The sequence below is a fragment of the Cucurbita moschata genome, unplaced genomic scaffold (genome assembly GCF_002738365.1).
Source record: "Cucurbita moschata cultivar Rifu unplaced genomic scaffold, Cmos_1.0 Cmo_Scf00030, whole genome shotgun sequence".
NCBI classification, from domain to species: domain Eukaryota; kingdom Viridiplantae; phylum Streptophyta; class Magnoliopsida; order Cucurbitales; family Cucurbitaceae; genus Cucurbita; species Cucurbita moschata.
In genome coordinates, this window is record NW_019268546.1 from 1006816 (window position 1) to 1027561 (window position 20746).

A 20746-nucleotide genomic window follows, 5' to 3' on the forward strand; every position below is an offset into this window, starting at 1 on the left:
TAAGAAAAATGATGAAGAAATTGAATTTGAACAATCCAAACTAGACAGAGTTTCTTCCTTCTGGTCGTTATGGGAACACTTAACTTTAAACATGGCTATTAAAACAAACAGCAGCTTATTTTGGTTACTAACAATTGGTAGCAGGAGACAACCAAATACAAGATTGACATAATTGGGAAATATAACACCCAAGAGCTGAAAATTTTAGTCTCTGCAATTACCAGATCCAAAGACCTCTCCAACTGCAAATCAGGAATGCAGTTTCTGGCTCATATTTTCTTTACTCAATTTTCAGATGATAGATTAATACTCCTTGTTTCCAAAATTCTTGCACCAGAGCTGTGAAGGAATTGGCCGAACGGGATTGTGTGGCCGTTGCTGCATCCAAGTTGAGAAGAGAAAAATTAAAAAAGGTTACTTGCTGATGATACTTGAGACATAACAAAAATGTCAGAAAAGCTTGTGTCAGGAGAACAGAATCTGATTCCAATGTGAAAGAATTATGGTCCATATGCTCAATCAGTAATATATATAGAGGGCGGGGAAGAGCTTCCTGCCTTAAACAAAAAGAATGAACTAGAACTTTGAAATCATATTATAAGAACCAAATCAATGGTTAACCAATGAAATAACTCCCCCCCACCCCCCCAGAAATAAATATTTTAATGGCTGGGATTCAAGACATTTATAGCATGCATATATATAGTGAATTTTTAAACAAGATGTCCAGAAAGAAGGGCCTTCCGAATCATTAACAACCGGAAGGCCCTTCTTTTGCAGTTGTCTTTTGAGCCTTTCCTTTTTAATATATTTCTCATGGTTTCTTATTAATTAACAAAAAAAAAGTAAAAAAATTCAGAGATTCTTTTCTAACACTATGGAAGGCTTAAGCAGGTCAGATATGAAATGCAGCAGTTCCCCCCCTAAATAAGGACGTGACAAAACCTAAAATTTATATCAATCCTGGACATCAGCTTTAATAAAAGATGACATGTTGGGACAATTACTAGCATCACTTTTCAAGAATTTATACGCTCTTTGATCTCACTTCTCAAAAAACACCAATATGGAATATCCTGTCTTATGCAGGTGAAACTTTCAACGATATATATTTACACCATTCTTTTTCGGTATCAAGGAGAGATATGAACCAATGGTTTTATCCCTTGTGAGAAATATTTTTTAAATAAATAAATTTGAGTTGGTTTATCTCAAATTAATTTTAGGAAAATCATAAAGCAACTTAATCCAAACAAGTGCAAACATAATTGAACCAGATCCAAAACGAATGAATCTATAACTCAACCCAACTAATTTAAACATTAAATGGACGACAACACGTTTATTAAGCCACCCACCTTCATCCCAGATATTTATCCACTGACGTCAACAATTGGAGATATAATTAAAATGATATGACACAACTACCCAGGGAAATTTATGGAGCCCCTCACAACTACCTATGTTTCATCCTTCAGGCCTCTCATCAAAAGAGGAAACTGCTCAACGAAGCTTTTACAATTTTGAGTGCTAGTTTTGGGCATTATTGTCAGCACGAAGCTTTTACAAGTCCAGGAATCACTAGGGTGTTTGATTGAGTTGTAAATAGTCTAAAGTTCGAGGTTGAAGATCAAATCAAAGAAACTTGGTTCAAAAATCAAATCAGTGAGAATGTTGGAGGGTGAAGTCTTCCATCCATGACAATTATGCTTACTGTCAGTCTGTAGACATCTCGTGTCTTAAGCTCAAAATGGTGTATTCTGTGCATGGGCAGAGAAGAGGATCTGAATATATAGTGTGGTTGTGCCATTTAACCACTAGAGTATGGAGTTGCTTGTGGCAGAGTTTTGATAAATCGGATGTTTGACTTATTATTTCGTACCAAATAATGAAGAATACGAAATAAATTTGAATTAAGAGCCTGAGGAGAAGTACTAAATATATAGAAATCATGCATTGCTACTGTGTATGATTATTTCCTACATTATTCTCCCTCCAATTCCTCTGACCAATGATTTTAAGTTTTAATTTCAAAGATGCCCCTCAACCCACACATCATTCACAATTTGGATATGACACCATACTTTTCTCCCCTCATGAGATGAGTGAAACTATACTTAATCTCTTCAACATTGTAAAACTCTTTGAGAAAGCATTCGTTCTTAACATAAATAGAAGAAAATTATAGATTTTGGGCACCAACTACGAAGACCCTTCATAGATCTCTTTGCCTCTAACATCAGATGGAAGCTAAAATCTTGGTCAATCTCTTGTTCACAAGTTCCAGTCAATGAAAATCATTGCAATGCCTTTTGGGCTCTATACTGCACTAATGCCTTTGGATCTATTATTAAAAGAATGGAGAAGAAGCTTCACAGATGAAATAGCTTATCTTTGTCCAAGGGGGGTCAACTTTAGTTGAGTCAACTCTTGCCAACCTTCTCACTTACTATAAGTCTAGTTACTTTGCCCATAGAAGCGATCGTTATTGTGGAGAAACTTTCAAATATTTCTATAGGAAGGTACACATAAAAAAGGCAGTTGTCACTTGATCAATGGGAAGAAGGTCCAACCTCCTGTTGGGGAGGGGGTTGGGTATTGGCAACATCAACGCAAGGCACAAAATTCTTATTACTAAATAAATTTGGAAGTTCTATATAGAAAAGAAGGTCCTTTAGAGAAAATTTGTTTTATCCAAGTCTGTTTTATCCTAGTACATACTCTCGTTCATTCGCTAAGTTTACAAACAAAAGGAGCTCAAAGAGAACCAAGCTTAAGTAGAATATGGCTTCACTGCCAACATTCTTTTTAGAAGACTTGTGGATAGGAATGACATCCCTTCTTGCCGATGCCTACACCAAATTTCCTTTTTTAACCAAGTGAACCTTTCCTTCCATTAAAGATTCATGAAACTTCAGTACTTCGGCTCGGGACCTTGATTTTAGAATACTTTTCGAAGATTCTTTTTCTTCTTTTTTCTAGAGAAAGAAACAGTGAATTTCATTGATGAATGTCCTTACCACCAATGGTGGACTACAAATTACTGTTCAGATTATACTAAGTTAAAGAACGCTCTTTCCCACCTTCTTGCAGCCTACCACCAAATTCCAAAGAAAGGCCACTAAAAGCAAATAGCTTCTTCATGGTGTGATAATTATCAGCGAACCTTCACAATCAACCACTTCATGCACAAAACCATTTGGAAAGGCAAACATCCAAAAACATTCAAATTCTCCTTTGAGCCCAGTCCTCCATGGCATTTTTATCTTTGTCAGCAAATATGGGATGAGTAACAATATGAAAAATAGCTGAAGTTTCTGATTGGGCATACTGAGAGTCCTTGGTTCTTCATTGGTGAGTTTTTTTTTTTTTTTTTCTTTTTCCTAACTGTATCACTCTACAAAACTAGAATAAGATATTTAAATTTTCTTGAGGTCTTCCCCATAATGTGAAAGTTAATATAATCCCCTTCTCTCTTATCTGAAAATTTGGACAAACTTCCAATGCAATATCTATTGTCGTTAGAGTTGAACACCCGATTGCCCTAGTTTTATGTGTTCAGTTTTTCATATTCGATTTTTTTTCTTTTTTTCTTTTTTTTTTTTAAATCCAGAAAGATTGTTAAGACCTTATATATCCCAAAACCAAAGATCACCTATGAATCAACCACAACGATGCTACTGATTAAAACCCATACAGGCCACAAGTATCCTGAAGCCATTCAATAGTGCGCTTAACAAAAGGTAAGAGAGAAATGTACGGTTTACTAGCAATAGCTTCCGACATAAGATAAAGATTCAACCAACCACGCCCTAGGGTTGCAGTTAGATCCTTCGATTTTTAGTTAGGGTCGAATCGATGTAAGTTGTAGTTCAAATTTTGTTACTCCAACTCGTCTATCTATAGGGGAAAAAAAGAACGAATCCATGTTCCCCCGCCCCCCTAACCCAAAGCAACAATTAAAAGAAATATACAAAAATCCATAAGTCGAATAATCTTTATATCGCTAAACAAACAAAAAAAAGCAAGGAATTGATAGACAAAAATGAGGATATAGAAACCTCAAGCTCTGCAGATTTCATAGCGATAGGGATGCAGATGAGAACGATCCCGGCCATGGCAATAGCAGTATTGCGTTTCCAGTGCTTGGGCCGGCAATAAGGTCCTCCACTCATGCTCCAAACCTTAGCCCTAAAGTCCCCATGCGCTTCCCCATGTCCATGTCCATGTTCACCTCCTCCCATGGTTTCACTGCTCTCTGAAAACTGGAGATCAGAAATGGAGATCAAAACCCAATTAGCAATCAGTTTAGAGAAATGAACCGAGAAGAGATGGATTTCGTCGATTTTTACTACCTGAAAATTTGGGGATTTTGATCGCTAGCCAACGAGGAAGAGCCCGTGTACACTCGAGAGGCAATATTTTGGGAAACCATCGATAAAAACGTCGTTGAGCGAGGAGATTTTGGTCTTTTTGCACCAACGGGCTCTGTATTATTATTATTATTTTTTTTTTAATTGTTTCTCATTTTTTTAAATTCGAAATCAAACCATCTAATTTTAAAATAAACATTAATTACAAATACTTTTCTTCTTAAGAATCACGTCCTACGGAGATCCTTCCTTCTCTTGAATAACGTCCGTCTAATGGTTCTATTAAGATAATTAAATTAAGAACATGATTTTAATATCACATTTGAAATCACGAACTTAAACAATAGTACGATATTGTTCACTCTCATAACTTTACTTAATTTTTTTTAAAAGATCTCGTATTAATGAAAATAGTATTTTTTAAATTCATGATATATTTTAATTATACTAGTTTGATTTTTTTTCCTCTAACTTTAAATTTATTTATTATATATAAAAAAACAATTATGTCAACTTTATTATTAAAACGAATGACAAAAATATGATGTGACGTTAATTTATAAAATAGTGGTATATTGTACATGTGGCAAAAATGGTACAAATAACTTCAATTTTAATAATAGGTTTTATCGGTTAACTTTTTAATTGATTCAAAATAATCATTTCATTAGCTATAAAATGAAGATTATACGTGGACATAACTAGAACTTAAAATAATAATAATAATAATAAAATTAAGGATTCAAATCACTCAAATAGTCGATTAAGAGAGCAAAACAGATTTTTAAAATTAAGAGGTTTAAGATTTTAAAATTTTTAATTAGAGATTTTTAATTATTTCTTAAATTAAATTGTTTTAGAATTTAAAGTGGTCAAGTTGTCTCCTACTGATTTTAGATTTATTTTCGTATCTAATAAGAATTTTATTAAAAAGAAAAGAAGGGAAAATAGCTGCGTCTGGATAAAATGTAATAAAAAAAAATTGTTTTGTTTTAAATGAAATAAGAAAAGTTTAGCAGAGTTATTGAACTAAAATTATTATTATTATTGTTTCTACGCCCCTTTCAAAATGCACCGTCAGCTTTACCCTTTTAAAATGCGCCTAATAGGGAGAGGTTTCCACGCTCTTATAAGAAATGTTTTCTTACTCTCTCCAACCAATATGAGATCTCACAATCCACCTCTTGTTGGAGGCCCAATAGTTTGAGTCTGATACCATATATAAGAATGGTCATGTCCACTGCTAGTAGATACTATCCACTTTGGCCCGTTACGTATCAACTGTCTACTTCATGGTTTTAAAATGCGTCTAGTTAAAATTATTAGTGTACTTTATAGGTCTCAAACTCATGGAACAAATGGTTCTTCATTTCTATAATATGGAAGTAAAAAAAAAAAAAAAAAAAATCATTCATCTTCTTCTTGAACAAAGGTTTCAATTTAATTTGCAGCATTTGAAGCAGTTTACTGACCTTCATAACCAAATAATTGTCATCGAGTCTTCAAAACCAAAGCAACAAGTGGTTGGTTATATTGAACATCACTCTTTAGTCTCGGCTGCAAGTGTCAATCTGACACCTTCATTGAATGAAACAGGAGAAATGGCAAGTTTCCGAACCAGATTACTGATGTTCATTGAAATGTCTGCAGGGGATTTTACCCCTCGATCAATCTGAAACGTTCAAGACAAAACTAAGACTCATACCAAAAGTAGAAATAAGTTGCCATAAGATCATAGATTTTCACCTAACAGCAATATATTTAGCCTACTAAAATAACAGTCTGATGTAAAGTGGGACACCTATGGCACAATAACAAATAAGAAACCAGCTATTAGACGTATCCAAAGGTTAGTCAATTGAAAGGTGTCCGAAGAAAATTGTGAGATCCCACATTGGTTGGGGAGGAGAATGAATCATTCTTTATAAGAGTGTGGAAACCTCTCCCTAGTAGATGCGTTTTAAAAACCTTGAGGGGAAGCTCGAAAGGGAAAACTCAAAGAGAACAATATCTACTAGCTGTGGGTTTGGACCGTTACAAATGGTTTACCATCCGAGCCAGACACTGGGCAAGGTGCCAGCGATGGGGTCCCATCGATTGGAGAAGGGAATGAGTGGCAACAAGGACATCAAACCCCAAAGGGGGTGGATTGTGAGATCTTACATCGGTTGGGGGAGAGGACAAAACATTTTTTATAAGGGTGTGAAAACCTCTTTCTAGTAGACACGTTTTAAAAATCTTGAAGGAAAATCCGAGAGAGAAAGCTCAAAAAGGACAATATCTGCTCGCGGTGGACTTAGGCCGTTACAAAAAGCTAGAAAACGTGTGCCATTTGAAATGTTTTTTGGTAATATTTCTCAAGGGGGTGCTAATGGATGTGCCAGTTCGACGATCATCTGCTGATATTGAATGGCTTAATTCATTCTATGATATAGAGAAGATCAAGAAGAAAACATACCGATGATGCAGACACTCTTTTGATCAATGATTTGTTATGTCCTCTAATTTCTGCAACAGTCTCGGCCATTTCAACACGTGACAAGCGATTTGGTCCACCAACATTTAACACCAATTGCATTTGCTTGCCCTCTGGAATTCACTCATCCATAATTGCAAACAGATAACTTAATATAATGAAGGAAAAATGAATGCATACATGTCAAAACTGAGGAGAAAAATAATTGAACAAGAACTATCAATCATGAGCATGAACATAGAGTAAAAGTTCCTCTCACCACCTCACAAGAAACTGATCAAATTGTGAACTATCCATGGTAAGTAACATGTTTATCCATAAATAACCACCCAAACCCAAGCTCACCACCGGTAGATATTTTCCTTTTTGGGTATTATTTTTTTGAGCTTCCCTCAAAGTTTTTAAAATGTGTCTGCTAGGGAGAAATTTTCACTCTTATAAACAATGTTTCGTTCCCCTCTCCAACCGATGTGGGATCTCACGTAAACAATCATTTATTCAACATGGCCTGACTTGAATAACAATTGTTCTATAGGTTGTACTCCTCCTCCCTTCACCACCCCATGGAGATGGTCTACTAGGTTTAAATTACTCTTCTTACTGTAAGACGCTTACCTAGCTAACATTAAACTCCGACTCTACCCAAACTTTTCTTTTCTGATTATCCCAGCATTTGTCACTGAGAAAATTTTAAATCAAACGGTCTTCTCCTGAAGGTAATTTTGATACGGACATAAGATATATTTGGTATAGAGACTTTCCAACAACTTTGTCCTCGAGTTCTAAGGATACAGTAATTTATGCAATGCGGAAGGATTTAACTGCAGGGGACCTGGGAAGCACCACTTATATCATCATTTATCAATACTCTACAAAATCCATACCTGATATCCATGTCTTAATCAATGTTATTATGACACTCACGACATCCTTGACATACACAGGACATCGAAACTCATCATGAAAGAATTCAACTTCATTTCCTTTAGATAAAGCAGCATCGATCCACTGTATCAAATGGATGAACAAAGTATCAATTGAATTGGTTATACAAGTTAATTCACAAATAACGACTACATATTTCCCTTCCAGTAGTTGCTTTTAAAATGGCCAGATCTATATGCTTGAACTTGCAGACATTTGTCTTTACAATTCAAAATATCTATAAAGGCATAAATGTACAAGAAAATTTCAGAAGTACAGCATAACGAAGGACCATGTACCTGAACTGGCAGAGATTTATGAACAGGCGAGATGGTCTGAGGACCAAAAATGATACTAGATCTCAAGATTGCAAAGTTGGAAAATTTCTCAGAAACATACTGTTCAGCCGCTAGCTTTGACTTCCCATAGACATTCACAGGAATGGTTTCATCATCTTCCTTGTAGAATGATCTCATGCCTTCATAAACTAGTGGGAAAATAAAATCAAGCACTACCCAGTTGAATTATATCATACAGAATCAGAAAGATGTCCCGTCCAACAGATAAAGGTAATATCTTATGTTCTTGACAAGATGGAAGCAAGTAGGAAATGATGATTCTCAGGTTACTTACAGTCAAAATACCAAAATCTTCAAATGACCTCTATAATTGAACTGAGATTATAATTCCTAAGAATGGGAAGTTCTATAGACTCAAAAGACGAGAAAAGACAAAGCAAAAAGGTTGAATTATCAGTTGTGTCCCTCAACTTTCAAATTGTATCTATTTAGTCATTAACATTTAAAATCCTTCTAAAGCATTTGACAAACGCTTTCAAGATCTTGAGTTTATTTAATCTATGAATTGAAAGAATTTTTAATACTATCAATTTTCTGCCCAATCCAAATTAGCATTTAGAGGACACACTAACTATGTTATTAGAAACTTATGTAGTGAGTTGATTTTGTTCAGGTTCAAAGGTCTTCTAGCGTAAGCATTACCAGCGAGAGCCTTTTATTTATATATACGAGTGTTTAGACTTGTGAGATTCCACATCGGTTGGAGAGGGAAACGAAACATTCCGTATACTTTCCCTAGTACACGCGTTTTAAAACTTTGAAGGGAAGCCCTTAAAGAGAAAACCCAAAAAGAACAATATCTGCTAGCAGTAGGCTTAGGCTGTTACAAATGGTATCAGAGTTAGTCACCGGATGGTATGTTAACGAGAACGTTGGGCCTCAAGAGAGTGGATTGTGAGATCCCACAACGGTTAGAGAAGGGGTACGAAACATTCCTTATAAGAATGTGAAAACCTCTGGGTGCGTTTTAAAAACCAAGCCTAAAAGGAAAAATCCAAACAACAATATCGGCCAGTGGCTGGCGGTAGAGTTGGTGCCTTTAATCAACTTAAAATATCAATAACCAAGTAAGAGAAATAATAAAAATAATAACAAAGAAGACAAGAGTTACCTTGATCAGTTGATAGATGAATGAGAAGTGTATTCATCTGTTCAAAGCTCAACAACCAATTTCCAAGAGCAGTAGGCACGTTGATAGACAATGCAGAAGCAGGGTCTGTTTCGCAGGCACGAGGTACAGAGATAGCAGCACAATTAACAACAATATCGGGCTGGTAATCGAAATCATATTTCAGCACTAAATTCAAGCAATAAGGACGCTCCATCTTAGCACACAAAAACGAAATAAACGATAACTTGAATCGGCAGAAGAGAGAGGCAAACCTGGCCAAATTTCTGGACAATGGCATCGAATCCTTGACCAGATTTCAAATCAACTTGAAAAGCAAGCAGATGAGGAAGAGCTCGCACCAAATCATCAGGCGCGAAGGAGTGATAAGTGAATGCGAGATCATATGAAACTCCATCGATGTCGGAAAAGCCTGATAGAAGATGCTGACCTAAGTAACCTGTGCCGCCCAATACCAGAACCTTCTTCTTGCTCATATTTGTTGCCAGAAATGGGGAAGTCGCTTCTGATTCCTCGGAAGAGAAAATGGAGCTCAATTCGGGTTATTGAATGCCAGTGGATAAATGTAATGGATTCTCACGCTTCTAAAAAGTTTCCGTTCGAATATGTTCATGATTCATCGTCCATACTTGAAATTGCAATTGCAAATGTTTTATCAAATGGTTTGAATTAATATCGGTTGGTCGAATCCTTTTTCTAATACTTCAAAAAAAAAAAAAAAAAAAACCATAAAATTCCAAAAGAAATTTGATCAAAAAAATTCTATCAGTATTGATTTTGTGGGTTTAGAACAACAATCTAAATGAGTTAAACATGTTCATCTTTTTTTTTTTTTTTATCGAACTTTCAATAGACCTTAATTTATTGATCTGATTAGTTAAAAAATGTGGAATGAAATCTTTTGAACGAGTATATATGTCTAACTAGTTGAGCTATATTTAAGTTGATCGTCACTCAAATTAATAGTTAGACCTAAAGTTAAATGACCCGCTCTTGAACAACGAATATATATACCTAACTAGTTAAGCTATATTTAAGTTGGCCGTCACTCAAACTAATAGTTAGACATAAGTTAAATGACTGTCTATAATATGATACGATACTAAACAAAAACACCAACGCGTGTGAAAACTCTAGACAAAAGAATGAATGCTCGAACAGATTTTGCAACTCATTGTCCATTTGCATATCAAACATAGCTCAGTCTCAGCGCAATCAATTACTAAAAAGATGGATCCATATACAATACAAAGACATCATAATATACAGAGCTACTTTCCTACCTTATACATACACAGTGCACTCCCAAATTTCTTTTCCCCTGTTCACTCAAGCTTCAACTAACAAAACAGGTTCATAGACCAATTTGATGTTTCCATCAGCTGATTTCAGGGGTGGGGTGGGGCTCGTTAATAAGCTGCTCGATTTTCTGTTCACGAAGTCGACAAATAAATCGAGAGAAATGGAAGAAGTAAAGAATTTAAGTGAACGATAACACATCTAGCTTGAGCAATCTAATAAGGACACTATTTTTGAGCTGTTTGTGTTCATTTTAATTTAGTTTACACCAACCACTACAGGCTAGCAGTTATTATTCTCTTGCTAAGCATCAATTCCGCTTGTCTCCTACAGTAATAATCAAAGAAGTGAGGTAATACCTTGACTGATATATTGACTTCTTCCAGCTTCTGAAGCAGCAAGTCCTGAGACAATACACTTCTACGCTCCTTCGACGCATATTGCGGTGTTCTAGTAGCCTGCAGAATTGGAAACAAAAGATATAAGAAAGGCAAGAACTCAGCAGAACACATAGCTAAATCGAAGATTGACATCCAACGTAAATAAATGACTCCTAGATGAGATGGCAAAGCACTAAGATGACAGGAACACAAATATGCACAAGCATGAATAAATCATCAAGTACTATATAGATTTCATCTAGATAATAGACTACCTATATTTTCTTCTTGGTTTGCATATTAATAATCTTCAAAGAAACGAATTTCCCTACAGGAAAGGATGTATACTTCGCAATTTAACCGTACATTTGTTGGCCAAATTACGAGTGCCTAAAAAATGAAAAAAGAAGTATTTATCTTTATAAAGCCTTGAGATGAAACAGAAAATAAAGGAATTGAAGGTCAACAGAGAGATCATAATGGCCTTAGCCCACCGCTAGCAGATATTGTCTTCTTTGGGTTTTTCCTTTTGGGATTCTTCTCAAGATTTTTAAAACGCATCTGCTAGGGAGAGGTTTCCACCCCCTTATAAAGAATGTTTCGTTCTCCTCCCCGACATCTCACAGAGATTTTTTTTTATGATGTCCAATGGCATTGACACAACTTGGAAACGACTAGTTAAAAGCCCATATCACTTTTGTTCTACTTTCTATCTAACATACCAATTGACAGACTTCTGGCAAAGCCACAGGCCTGTACTTTCCCTGATTCAGGACGCTAAATTGAGGGGGGTACGAAGAAGGAAAAAAGAAAAGGAGCCTCAAAACTAGCAACAATCAAAAGCAAAGGCCATATCACACCTTCAACCCTTTTGATGGAGATTTTAAAACAGTTGGTCCCTCCATTGATAGGAAGCTTTCTCCTTCAGCAGTAATTGAAGTTCTATTCCAAATTCTGCCAAAATCTTGTATAACTTTTGAAGCTTCTCTTACGATGATCTGGTTGAAATGCAAGAGGTGAGCATCTCTTCTGACACGACTATAAAGAATAGTAATAGTGCACAAGTCAAATGAATACAAACCAACCTTTCTCAAGAGACCAGGGTTAGAAATCCCTTGAACCTGCAGGTCATCAACACGAGAAGCTTTTCCATGTGCTATGCTTTCAACTCTGAAGGTATGGATTCCGTACACTGACTGTAAGCAACCTACACAGAAGAAAAAACTATAAACCCATGCAGTTTCATATGGTCATACACATTCACTACTGAGCGCATTCGAGAATGAAAATGAAATATTAGAGCTGAAGGAAATATCATATTTAAAGAGCGAGATAGTTGTTCTCATGGATCTTTATGTTGAGTGCCCACATCTTGTAGTAACCATATGTTCATCGAAAATGGTGTAAGATTATCAATTTAGTTAGAATAGAGCATCCATCATCATATAAAATATTTGTATTTTTTAACAGCAAATAAGCCCTTCCATTCCAATGGAAATACTTGAACCCTCCTTGTTCTTTCCATGCCAGGGGTGAGGTCAAAAGTGTATGATTTCAGATTGAACAATCCTATGTGCATCAAACAAGGGTTTAAATAACCACCCTAGGTTGCTCTAATGGTCATTGGGGCCAATGAAAAAAGTAAGAGCTCAGAAGGAACGGGTTAACAATGGTCGCATCTATTTGAGATTTAATATTTTGCAAGTCTACTTAGTAACCAAATATAATAAGTTCAAGTAGTTGCCTTGTGAGATTAGTCGAGGTACGCCTAGTAGGCTCAAACACAACCAAATATATATATATATATATATATATTATAAGACAAATAAGTGTTTAAACACAGGCCATCACTACATGAAATGAAAGTGCTAAGAACCACTCATTTTTTCCACTCTGTTGGTGACATATAATAATATCATGGGACAAAATATCTCAATACTTCAACATCAGATCATTCACCAGATTTTTAGCACGATATATTAATTATTCAATATAGCACCGAATTAAAATACAGCCACTTATTATTTAAAAATGATATAGCATAGGAAAAAAGTTCAAAAGAGCACTGCCACATGTGAGATCTTTATAGTGAGAATATCAAGCTGTTTATCAGAAATTAATCACGATCAAGAAAATTATATACTCGAGAGCATCACAATCACAAGAAGAGGGATGCATGCATACCTTGTTCGATAATGATATCAATCACTAAGGAAAGAGGAACACGCTTCTCAATTTTTGTGATGCCCCAGAAAGGTATGAATGAAGGTCTTGAAACCTTAAAGGGAGAAAAAGAAAGGTTAAGAAAAGAGTACAATAATTAACTCCTACTCCACTTTCTTTCTTCTGAAAAATATATAGATTCACAGTTTCTAAAGGGAGAACCAAATAACATAAAAGTAAACCTTGTAAACTATTTCTCTAGGTGTGACATATAAGTTTCGTGACAAATAATCCTTCTGAAGCACATATCTCCGATATGGAAGATATAGTAGCATGATTATCCCAAAACCCCAAGCTAAAACCAGCAACAATGAGATCGAAAACCATATAATAGTGTCATATTGAACACTGTATCTCCCAAATTCCTTAAAAGACGCTTCATACAGAATTTGTTCAGAACAATCTGCAGCTTCATCAATATCCAATTCGGATACAAGATTCGATAGAAGAAGATCCTTCGAGTATTGGCGTTGTGATAGACCCTCTGTATGTCCCATCAACATTTCTTCAAGCTTTAAACACATGAAAATAAGATAAAACTTCAGCACGCTAGGATAAAAATCTGAATTAGCTACTCAAAACAGCAAAAATCAACCCTATCCAACACCTCCAGCTCCTTATAACAAATAACATATGAAAGAGTTCAAAATATTTTCCAGAAAACCATTAATCTTCCGAGTAATACTTACACTCAAACGACGGCGAAATCAAAATTCAGAGGTCACTCCCTCACTACTTTGAGATCATTAAACATCGTAATCAACAAATCCAAACGTTTTACTGTCAAAATAGACTGAATTTCTAAACACCCAAAACAAAGACGGACGAACCAACCGACAAGTTGGCTCCCGAGAAAGAGAATTCGACGTAACTTTAGCTATAAATCTCAAACATTAACAACAATTTAAAACATTCATTGGCAATAATTGAACAAAAAAACCAATTGATTCTCAACATTGAACCATTCTTTTCCCTTCCCTTGCCATTGCTCCAGTTCATTTGGAACCAACACGAACAGTAACGAAATGGGAAGTCGAACAAATCAAAATCAGAAAGACCTAAATTCAAAACTGGAGAAAAGATAGGTCGACGAAATGTACCTGGCAGTGATTTTGGATTTAAAGAAGAGAATCCAGGCGATATTCTTTTGACGTTGCTCGCCGGCCTTTTGGTGGAATTGGGGAGATTGTGGCAAATATAATATATACATATATTAAAGATAAATTAAACAACAAATGAATGCATAGATATTAACATTATTTTATGTATAATTTTAAATGTTTTTCACTGTGATCATTTTGAAATACTTAATAATATAGAAGAACAGAAGTGAATGAATTTAATTATTTGTTAATGATTAAAAGCGTTGCAACCCGTTAATTTTTGCTAATTCGTTCACTGATTTTTAAAAAAAATTAAAATTGGTATAAAATTAAGTTATGTTCATACTCAAATTAACCATTAAACAACTTCATAAATTTCAACCAAGATTTAGCTTTAGGATTGCTAATGCATGTTAGTTAATTTAAAAAATCGAGAAAAAAAAACATTTAAGAGTCGATGTTTTATTTAAAATGCATGAAAATAAGATGTCTGGAATCAAATGTTTGATATTGTATATGAGTATCATATTTTATATAAATAAATATATTTTTAATTGGTTCATTCTTTTTTTGTTTTTACTGAGTTAAATTAATAAAATAATTTTAACTAATAAAAATTCCATTGGAGTGTATCCATAAATAATATGGGTTAAATTTATGGTTTTTAAATTTATTTTAGTAATTATAAATAGATGATTTTTAAATTTATTTAGTAATTATAAATAGAAGGTGAGAGATTTCAGGTGACGTTTGAGTGATCTAGACGAGAGGTTGTTTTAAAGCTTGATTAGGGTTGGAAATGGAGGTAGGAGCTCGAGTTTTATGAAGAATCATGATCGGAGTAGTGAAGAACACTTGCTGGATAGTGCTTGGATCCATGACAAACCAATAAATATTGAGGAATGATATGATTTTGAAGAGGAACGTTCAAGAGGTATAGTTCAAGCGTTTGTTGGACCAATCTGGGAAGAGGAGAACTTGAAAAGCTCGAAACTGACCTTAACCGCTCAACTCGAACCGTCTAACTAATGTTTATTTTCTTAAGAAAAACAATTTAACCAATTACAGATTTAAGCTCGAACCATAGTTCATTTGTTGAGTTAGGTTTAGATTTTAAAAAGAAAAAGCATTTAGTTGGTTTTGAGGTTTGAACTCGAACCCAAATTTTGAATTATAATACTCTAAAAAAATCTCCGCCATCAACTTCTTTCTCAAAATGCAGCAAACGCACAGATGATAATAAATTGGCACATAAGCAAGAAATTGAATGGGGGTTTGTCTGATTCTCTCTGCTAAAGCAAAACTCATAATGAATAGTATACATACATCCAAGAAGCACTATTCATCCGAATGTAGATGATACTCATACACTGTCAAGAACAACACCTGCCATGAAGCTGAGTATTGACATTAGTACTTAAGACCAGCCTTGTTAGCCAGCACACAGCTGCCTCCCTTTGCCCGGTGCGGGTACCCTTCGCTTCTCTCCGTGTTACGAGCAGGTTGTTGATGACAGTGGAGACAGATCTACTACGGATGGATGATCTTCTGGGGTTGGTTTTGGCCAAAGATCAACAGTATCCCCATGTTCGTGTTAGTTTAATTTCTCATGTGTTCGGGTATGAGGCGATGGCGCAATTCAGCCGATGCACCAGCAAGTTCTGCAACCAATTTTGGATCAGTACTACCAACAAGAATAGTCTGGTTAACGCATTGAACAGAACATGATGATGACTTTGGCTGGCTTTACCTTGTGCTGTGAAATTGAACAATGGCGGTAGCGAGTGACCGTTAGGTAAACAGGCATTCGGATCTCTTAAATCGTCGAAGAACGGGTGTGCACAAGCCTCCAACTGCAATGGAAAAAGGCCACTAATTGTTAGATTGATATCCATTCTTTTTCAAACCTATGGTCTCTCTTATAATGATACTCATTAATGTCATCTCATTATTCAGTCAACCTTTAGATGGCATAAAAGGAATGGCAGACACTGAATGCTACTATTCAACGAAATTCAAAAATCAAATAATACAGGAATCAGAACTTTGGGACAAAGAAAAAGCAAGAACTCAGATACCAAACATGTAGGTCCCACCTAATAACGATTTCTGTTCGTGTTTACTAACGAAACTTTTGAATTCTTAGCCATATTCCAAAAACAAAACCAAGTTAATTCAAAAGACGCTTTTAGTCTCTCTAAACGATCTGAACACAACACAGCTAAGGAAATAAAAACGTTTGCAATTGCAAAGAAACCAAGTCATTGTTCTTACCGCGGTGAAACGTAGGTTGGGCGAATACTGGAGCAATCTCGAGACAAGGTCGATGGCTTCAGCAGGCATTCTCATGTGAAATATCTGGAGATTACACAGTTTGAATGAGATTTCTACCCTCATAACAATAGAATCAAAAGAAATGGCTACAAAATTCAGGACGGAAATGCAAGAGACCTTATGCCACGGGTGTGCTTTAATCTGAGGAAATTTGAATTCTGTATAGTTGGGGTTCATGCACTTGATTTCCTCTCTGGTTGGGGTTCCCAAAATCTAATCCAAGGGAAGAAATAGAAATCAGAAACGCGGAACAGAAAAAAGATGCACGTCGAACAGGAAGTTAGCCATACCTTGATGATCTCCACCAATTGATCGACGCCACTTTCACCAGGAAAAAGAGGCTGCAAACAAATAATTGTCCATGGTTCATCAGAAAGAGGAACAAAATGGTATTGAAATAACTCTATTAACGAGTCCATATGAGTTAAACTTAAGTGAAGACCTACCTGTCCTAAAAGAAGCTCAGCCATCACACAACCTACGGACCACATATCTATGGCATTTGTATACTCTGTTGCCCCAAATATGAGTTCTGGGGCCCTATAATACCGTGAACAAATATACGATATGTTAGGCTCCCCGGGCATCTGAAATCGAGAAATTAAATTCCATCAGATCATTAAACTAATAAATTTCATCAGATAAGAATCACATCCAAATTCCACAATGAATGCATACCAACATCTTTGCACTCCCAAAATCACATATCTTTAGTTGATGAGTGTGAGGATTAACCTGCACAATTGAGCAGAAAAAAAAATAAGCAGCAGGTAAAAGATGACTACCTTTGGCTAGCATATGCAGCCATACATGTGCAAATAGCAAGCAATGCAGACAGTGTTTTTCTCAGTTCGATCCCCTTGTAGTCGATAAGTACTCGGGTCAGCTTGTGCGTGTGTCTCAATTAATCTCACTGAATAACCACTTGACCCTACATGAAGTCCTATGTAGATGCACACCCTGTATTGAACTCATTCCTTTTTATTTCCTACCTTTATGACCAATAGGCCAACCCATAATGATTGAAAATTTATCAAAATACAATACTATTTGTACGAACAGTTTCCTTCCGCAAAAGCGGTAGATATAGTTTTTACAACTAAGAACACATCTTTGAAGCGTTATTCGCATTCACTTGTAGCAGGGATTGCCGTTTTATGGAGATTCTATTTCCCTTAGCCTTTATCTGTTCCTTCAAGAGAGTGACTGTAACGGCCCAAGCCCACCACTAGCAAATATCGTCCTCTCTGGGCTTTCTTTTTTGGACTTACCCTCAAGGTTTTCAAAACGCGTCTGCTAGAGAGAGGTTTCCACACCCTTATAAAGGGTGTTTCGTTCTCCTCCCTCCCCAACCGATGTGGGAAGTGACAATTTGAACTTGAGAGAAATATTAGCATCTAGCTTGGTGGAGTTTCTTGGTAATTTTCAAGCCTTGGCGGGCAACGATTTATATGGAGTTCTATAATCATCCATTAGGCCCTATCTTTCAAATTTGAGCCCTTTCTATATAGTTAGTTTAGGTTTGGTTTTTCTATAAGGGGAAAAAACAAACAAACAAGCTCAGAACACAACTGAATAAAAAGAACGTGGGACGGTGGATAAAGCGAAAAAAACCTACCAATAGATTCTGTGGCTTAATATCACGGTGACATACCCCTACAACATGATGCAAGTAATTTAGTGCCCGGCAAATCTGAAGAAGTGAGAACAAAAGTTACTACATTTATACGTGGGATCGCAACAGCCAAATGCAATAAGAACAACAAATCGATTGAAAGTTCACCTGATACGTGTAAAGCTGAACATAAATAATGGGCATACTCCTGTGCATCCTGCTATAATGCTTAGAAACCTTGTAAACAGTTTCAGAGATATACTCCAGGACAAGGTTGAGGTACAGCTCCTCTTTGTCAGTAGTGGAAAAGAAACAATGCTTTAGTTGAACAACGTTAGGATGTTCAAGTATGCGCATAATCTGGAGCTCCCTGTTCTTATATCTCTTATCTTGCAGCACCTTCTTGATTGCTACAGCTTCATTTGTTTCCAAACACTTGGCCTATTAACAATGTACACGCGATTTCAAAAGTTGCACCAACCTCGGGATTTAAAAAAGAACGAAAACAAACACAACATAATCAAATACCTGAAAGACAACACCAAAAGAACCTGTACCGACCACTCGCTCTGCCATATAGGAGATTGTCTGCAACAAAGTGACAATAGCAAAGAAAATTTTCAAACAATTCGACCTCAATTACAGGGAAACAGACACCATATGATTTGATTGAAAAGGCTACAACGAAATATATGTCATAACGTTCCAAGCAATCAAGAGCTTTAGTTGCATCAAATGAAATATGATAAGCAGATATTTAAAGGTCACCTGCTTTGGTCTTCCATTTCGACCACCTACAGTTGTTGCGATTACCTGACCAGCTTCGGTTCCATTGCCATTCACGAAAGAAGGTTCCAAATCCTAAAACATAAGCATAGCAAACCGAATCTCAATACTTGTTTATGGTTTCAACAATTTGACATAGCAATATTTAACCTTTTCATCATGGTTGGATTTCTCATCTATAATTCTCATTTCACGCATTTCTCTTGGAAGACTATCAAAACCAGATTTCTCTGCTCTAGCCTTTGAAGAATTGTTAGATTTCTCTACACCAGCTGTTGATGAAATGTTTGATGTGCTTGCAGCATTATCCAAAGAAGTTGAAGCCAAATTCGACTCTAAACCAGTGGGAACTCTTCCGACATCATCCGAAACCCCATAGATCTTTTGTTCAGTTTCTTGATCAACTTTAGCTCGCTTAGTTCCGAGATCTCCACCCTTAAAATACACATTAATAAGAAAAGATCAAAATTAATGAAAACAAAAACATCATAATAGCATAGCATTAAGAGTATCCACCATGTTATATAGATCTTAACCCAGATCAGCAAGTAGCCTATCGAATGATTTTCATACATAGAACACACTATATTGGAAAAAAAATAACTAAATCAGAGGAACCAAGTTACCGGGTAACATCAATACGAGCTTTATTTTCTTATGAACAATTATGGGATGAAAACGACAGATATAGAAATTAATTCAAAAGTCGAAGAAAAGGAAAAGGAAAACGAACGTTACGTATAAATCGGGCAACTTCCCAGTTTGCAATCGCGATCGAGGAATTGAAATGCCGAAAAATTCCCCAATCCCAACTCGAATTTCCCAAAAGCAAAATTAAAATGAAGGCTATACTCACAGGGTCAGAAGAAATCGAAGTCCTTCCAGAAGCAATGCTCTTAAGCCGACGCATCATATTCATAGCGATTATTGATATTGCAAAATCCTCTCACACCGAACAGAAAGATTTTAACTCCAAATCGCTCATAAAACACCAAACCACGCCCTGAACGAACAAATCCCGAACAAAACAGAGGTTCTTCAGAAATGGGCGAACACGAAAAATGAAAAAGAGGCCAAAGGGATATCCAGCAGAAGAGAGAGAAACACAAATTTCTCTCTCCTCCAGCTGCTAAAGGCGTTAATAGAAGAACCCCAGAAGAAAAAAAGGATCCAAACACAAATAAACAAACAAACAAACGAAGGAACGAAGAACAAACAAAGAGAGAAAGAGAGAGAGATTGAGAGAAAGGGGGAAAGAATGGGAATTGAAACTGTTGAAATTAGGTTTTAAAAAAGAGGGAAAAGAGGAAAAAAGTTGAGAGATGGCGTTTTTCGAAAATTTTGGTTGGGTCAAAGAGGGATCAAAACCAATCATTCGTGGCCGGGTTTTAATGTACGTCGGTCAAACCAGGATCTGTCGCCGGTTCTCGATGCGCCACATTATGTGGTTTTCCGGTGACCTTATTTTCCCATTTTGCCCCTCTTCCCCTCTCCTTTTTACGAATTTGAGTTGTTGGATTCCACGGAATATTCGGGTGGGGACCATTTATATGACCGTTTTAATTTTAGCCGCTACACTTTTTGAATTCATTTGCATTTTGCACCCTCTCTATTTCCATCTTTATTTTTCACGCCAAATAGATTTGCATTATTTCAATTTACCCCCCTACTATTTTTCTTTTCATTAAATTAATAACAATATTTCTAGATTTTATATTTTATTTTAAATATAACTTTTTTCTTTT

The 20746-nt window shown here is 35.9% G+C and overlaps 4 protein-coding genes across 6 annotated transcripts; all 4 read right to left on the bottom strand.

The window, feature by feature from the left end:
* Positions 1 to 4453, bottom strand: LOC111464577. Its single transcript, XM_023108851.1, has 3 exons — positions 4356 to 4453; positions 4062 to 4264; positions 1 to 378 (listed from the first exon to the last, which is right to left on the bottom strand). Exons 2-3 carry the CDS (start codon positions 4242 to 4244, stop codon positions 304 to 306), a joined length of 258 nt encoding a protein of 85 aa, XP_022964619.1. The 5' UTR covers positions 4245 to 4264; positions 4356 to 4453; the 3' UTR covers positions 1 to 303.
* Positions 4454 to 5723: 1270 nt separating this feature from the next.
* Positions 5724 to 9903, bottom strand: LOC111464173 (spore coat polysaccharide biosynthesis protein SpsK). Its single transcript, XM_023108257.1, has 6 exons — positions 9516 to 9903; positions 9244 to 9403; positions 8073 to 8260; positions 7734 to 7857; positions 6832 to 6962; positions 5724 to 6045 (listed from the first exon to the last, which is right to left on the bottom strand). Exons 1-6 carry the CDS (start codon positions 9735 to 9737, stop codon positions 5914 to 5916), a joined length of 957 nt encoding a protein of 318 aa, XP_022964025.1. The 5' UTR covers positions 9738 to 9903; the 3' UTR covers positions 5724 to 5913.
* A 518-nt stretch (positions 9904 to 10421) lies between these two features.
* On the bottom strand, positions 10422 to 14353 carry LOC111464470. 3 transcript variants are annotated; one of them, XM_023108681.1, is made up of 7 exons: positions 14264 to 14353; positions 13346 to 13675; positions 13125 to 13218; positions 12026 to 12147; positions 11801 to 11938; positions 10920 to 11018; positions 10422 to 10690 (listed from the first exon to the last, which is right to left on the bottom strand). In XM_023108681.1, the coding sequence occupies exons 2-7, from the start codon at positions 13664 to 13666 to the stop codon at positions 10640 to 10642; spliced, it is 825 nt and encodes a 274-aa protein (XP_022964449.1). In that variant the 5' UTR covers positions 13667 to 13675; positions 14264 to 14353; the 3' UTR covers positions 10422 to 10639. The 3 variants fall into 3 exon arrangements, with proteins under 3 accessions (XP_022964449.1, XP_022964450.1, XP_022964448.1); XM_023108682.1 differs by lacking the exon at positions 14264 to 14353 and adding an exon at positions 14119 to 14252; XM_023108680.1 differs by lacking the exon at positions 14264 to 14353 and adding an exon at positions 14126 to 14246.
* Positions 14354 to 15500: 1147 nt separating this feature from the next.
* LOC111464469 (shaggy-related protein kinase theta-like) lies at positions 15501 to 20347 on the bottom strand. The gene is made up of 13 exons (XM_023108679.1): positions 19858 to 20347; positions 19152 to 19436; positions 18984 to 19076; positions 18744 to 18803; positions 18384 to 18656; positions 18219 to 18293; positions 17279 to 17335; positions 17047 to 17187; positions 16891 to 16941; positions 16718 to 16813; positions 16541 to 16624; positions 16017 to 16119; positions 15501 to 15927 (listed from the first exon to the last, which is right to left on the bottom strand). The coding sequence occupies exons 1-13, from the start codon at positions 19918 to 19920 to the stop codon at positions 15866 to 15868; spliced, it is 1443 nt and encodes a 480-aa protein (XP_022964447.1). The 5' UTR covers positions 19921 to 20347; the 3' UTR covers positions 15501 to 15865.
* Positions 20348 to 20746: the final 399 nt, after the last annotated feature.

Coding starts and splice junctions, on each gene's coding strand:
- LOC111464577 (XM_023108851.1), bottom strand. CDS start 4,244: ATGGGAGGAGGTGAACATGGACATGGACATGGGGAAGCGCATGGGGAC. Junction 379..4,061: donor TGAAATCTGCAGAGCTTGAG/GTTTCTATATCC, acceptor ACTTGGATGCAG/CAACGGCCACACAATCCCGT.
- LOC111464173 (XM_023108257.1), bottom strand. CDS start 9,737: ATGAGCAAGAAGAAGGTTCTGGTATTGGGCGGCACAGGTTACTTAGGT. Junction 8,261..9,243: donor TCATCTATCAACTGATCAAG/GTAACTCTTGTC, acceptor TTTTCCCACTAG/TTTATGAAGGCATGAGATCA. Junction 6,963..7,733: donor GATTAAGACATGGATATCAG/GTATGGATTTTG, acceptor AGTGAATTCCAG/AGGGCAAGCAAATGCAATTG.
- LOC111464470 (XM_023108680.1), bottom strand. CDS start 14,149: ATGGCAAGGGAAGGGAAAAGAATG. Junction 11,939..12,025: donor ACCCTGGTCTCTTGAGAAAG/GTTGGTTTGTAT, acceptor CATTTCAACCAG/ATCATCGTAAGAGAAGCTTC. Junction 10,691..10,919: donor AAGTCAATATATCAGTCAAG/GTATTACCTCAC, acceptor CTTCGTGAACAG/AAAATCGAGCAGCTTATTAA.
- LOC111464469 (XM_023108679.1), bottom strand. CDS start 19,920: ATGAATATGATGCGTCGGCTTAAGAGCATTGCTTCTGGAAGGACTTCG. Junction 19,437..19,857: donor CTTCGATTTCTTCTGACCCT/GTGAGTATAGCC, acceptor GTGTATTTTAAG/GGTGGAGATCTCGGAACTAA. Junction 18,657..18,743: donor CTTTTGGTGTTGTCTTTCAG/GTATTTGATTAT, acceptor CATTGTTAATAG/GCCAAGTGTTTGGAAACAAA.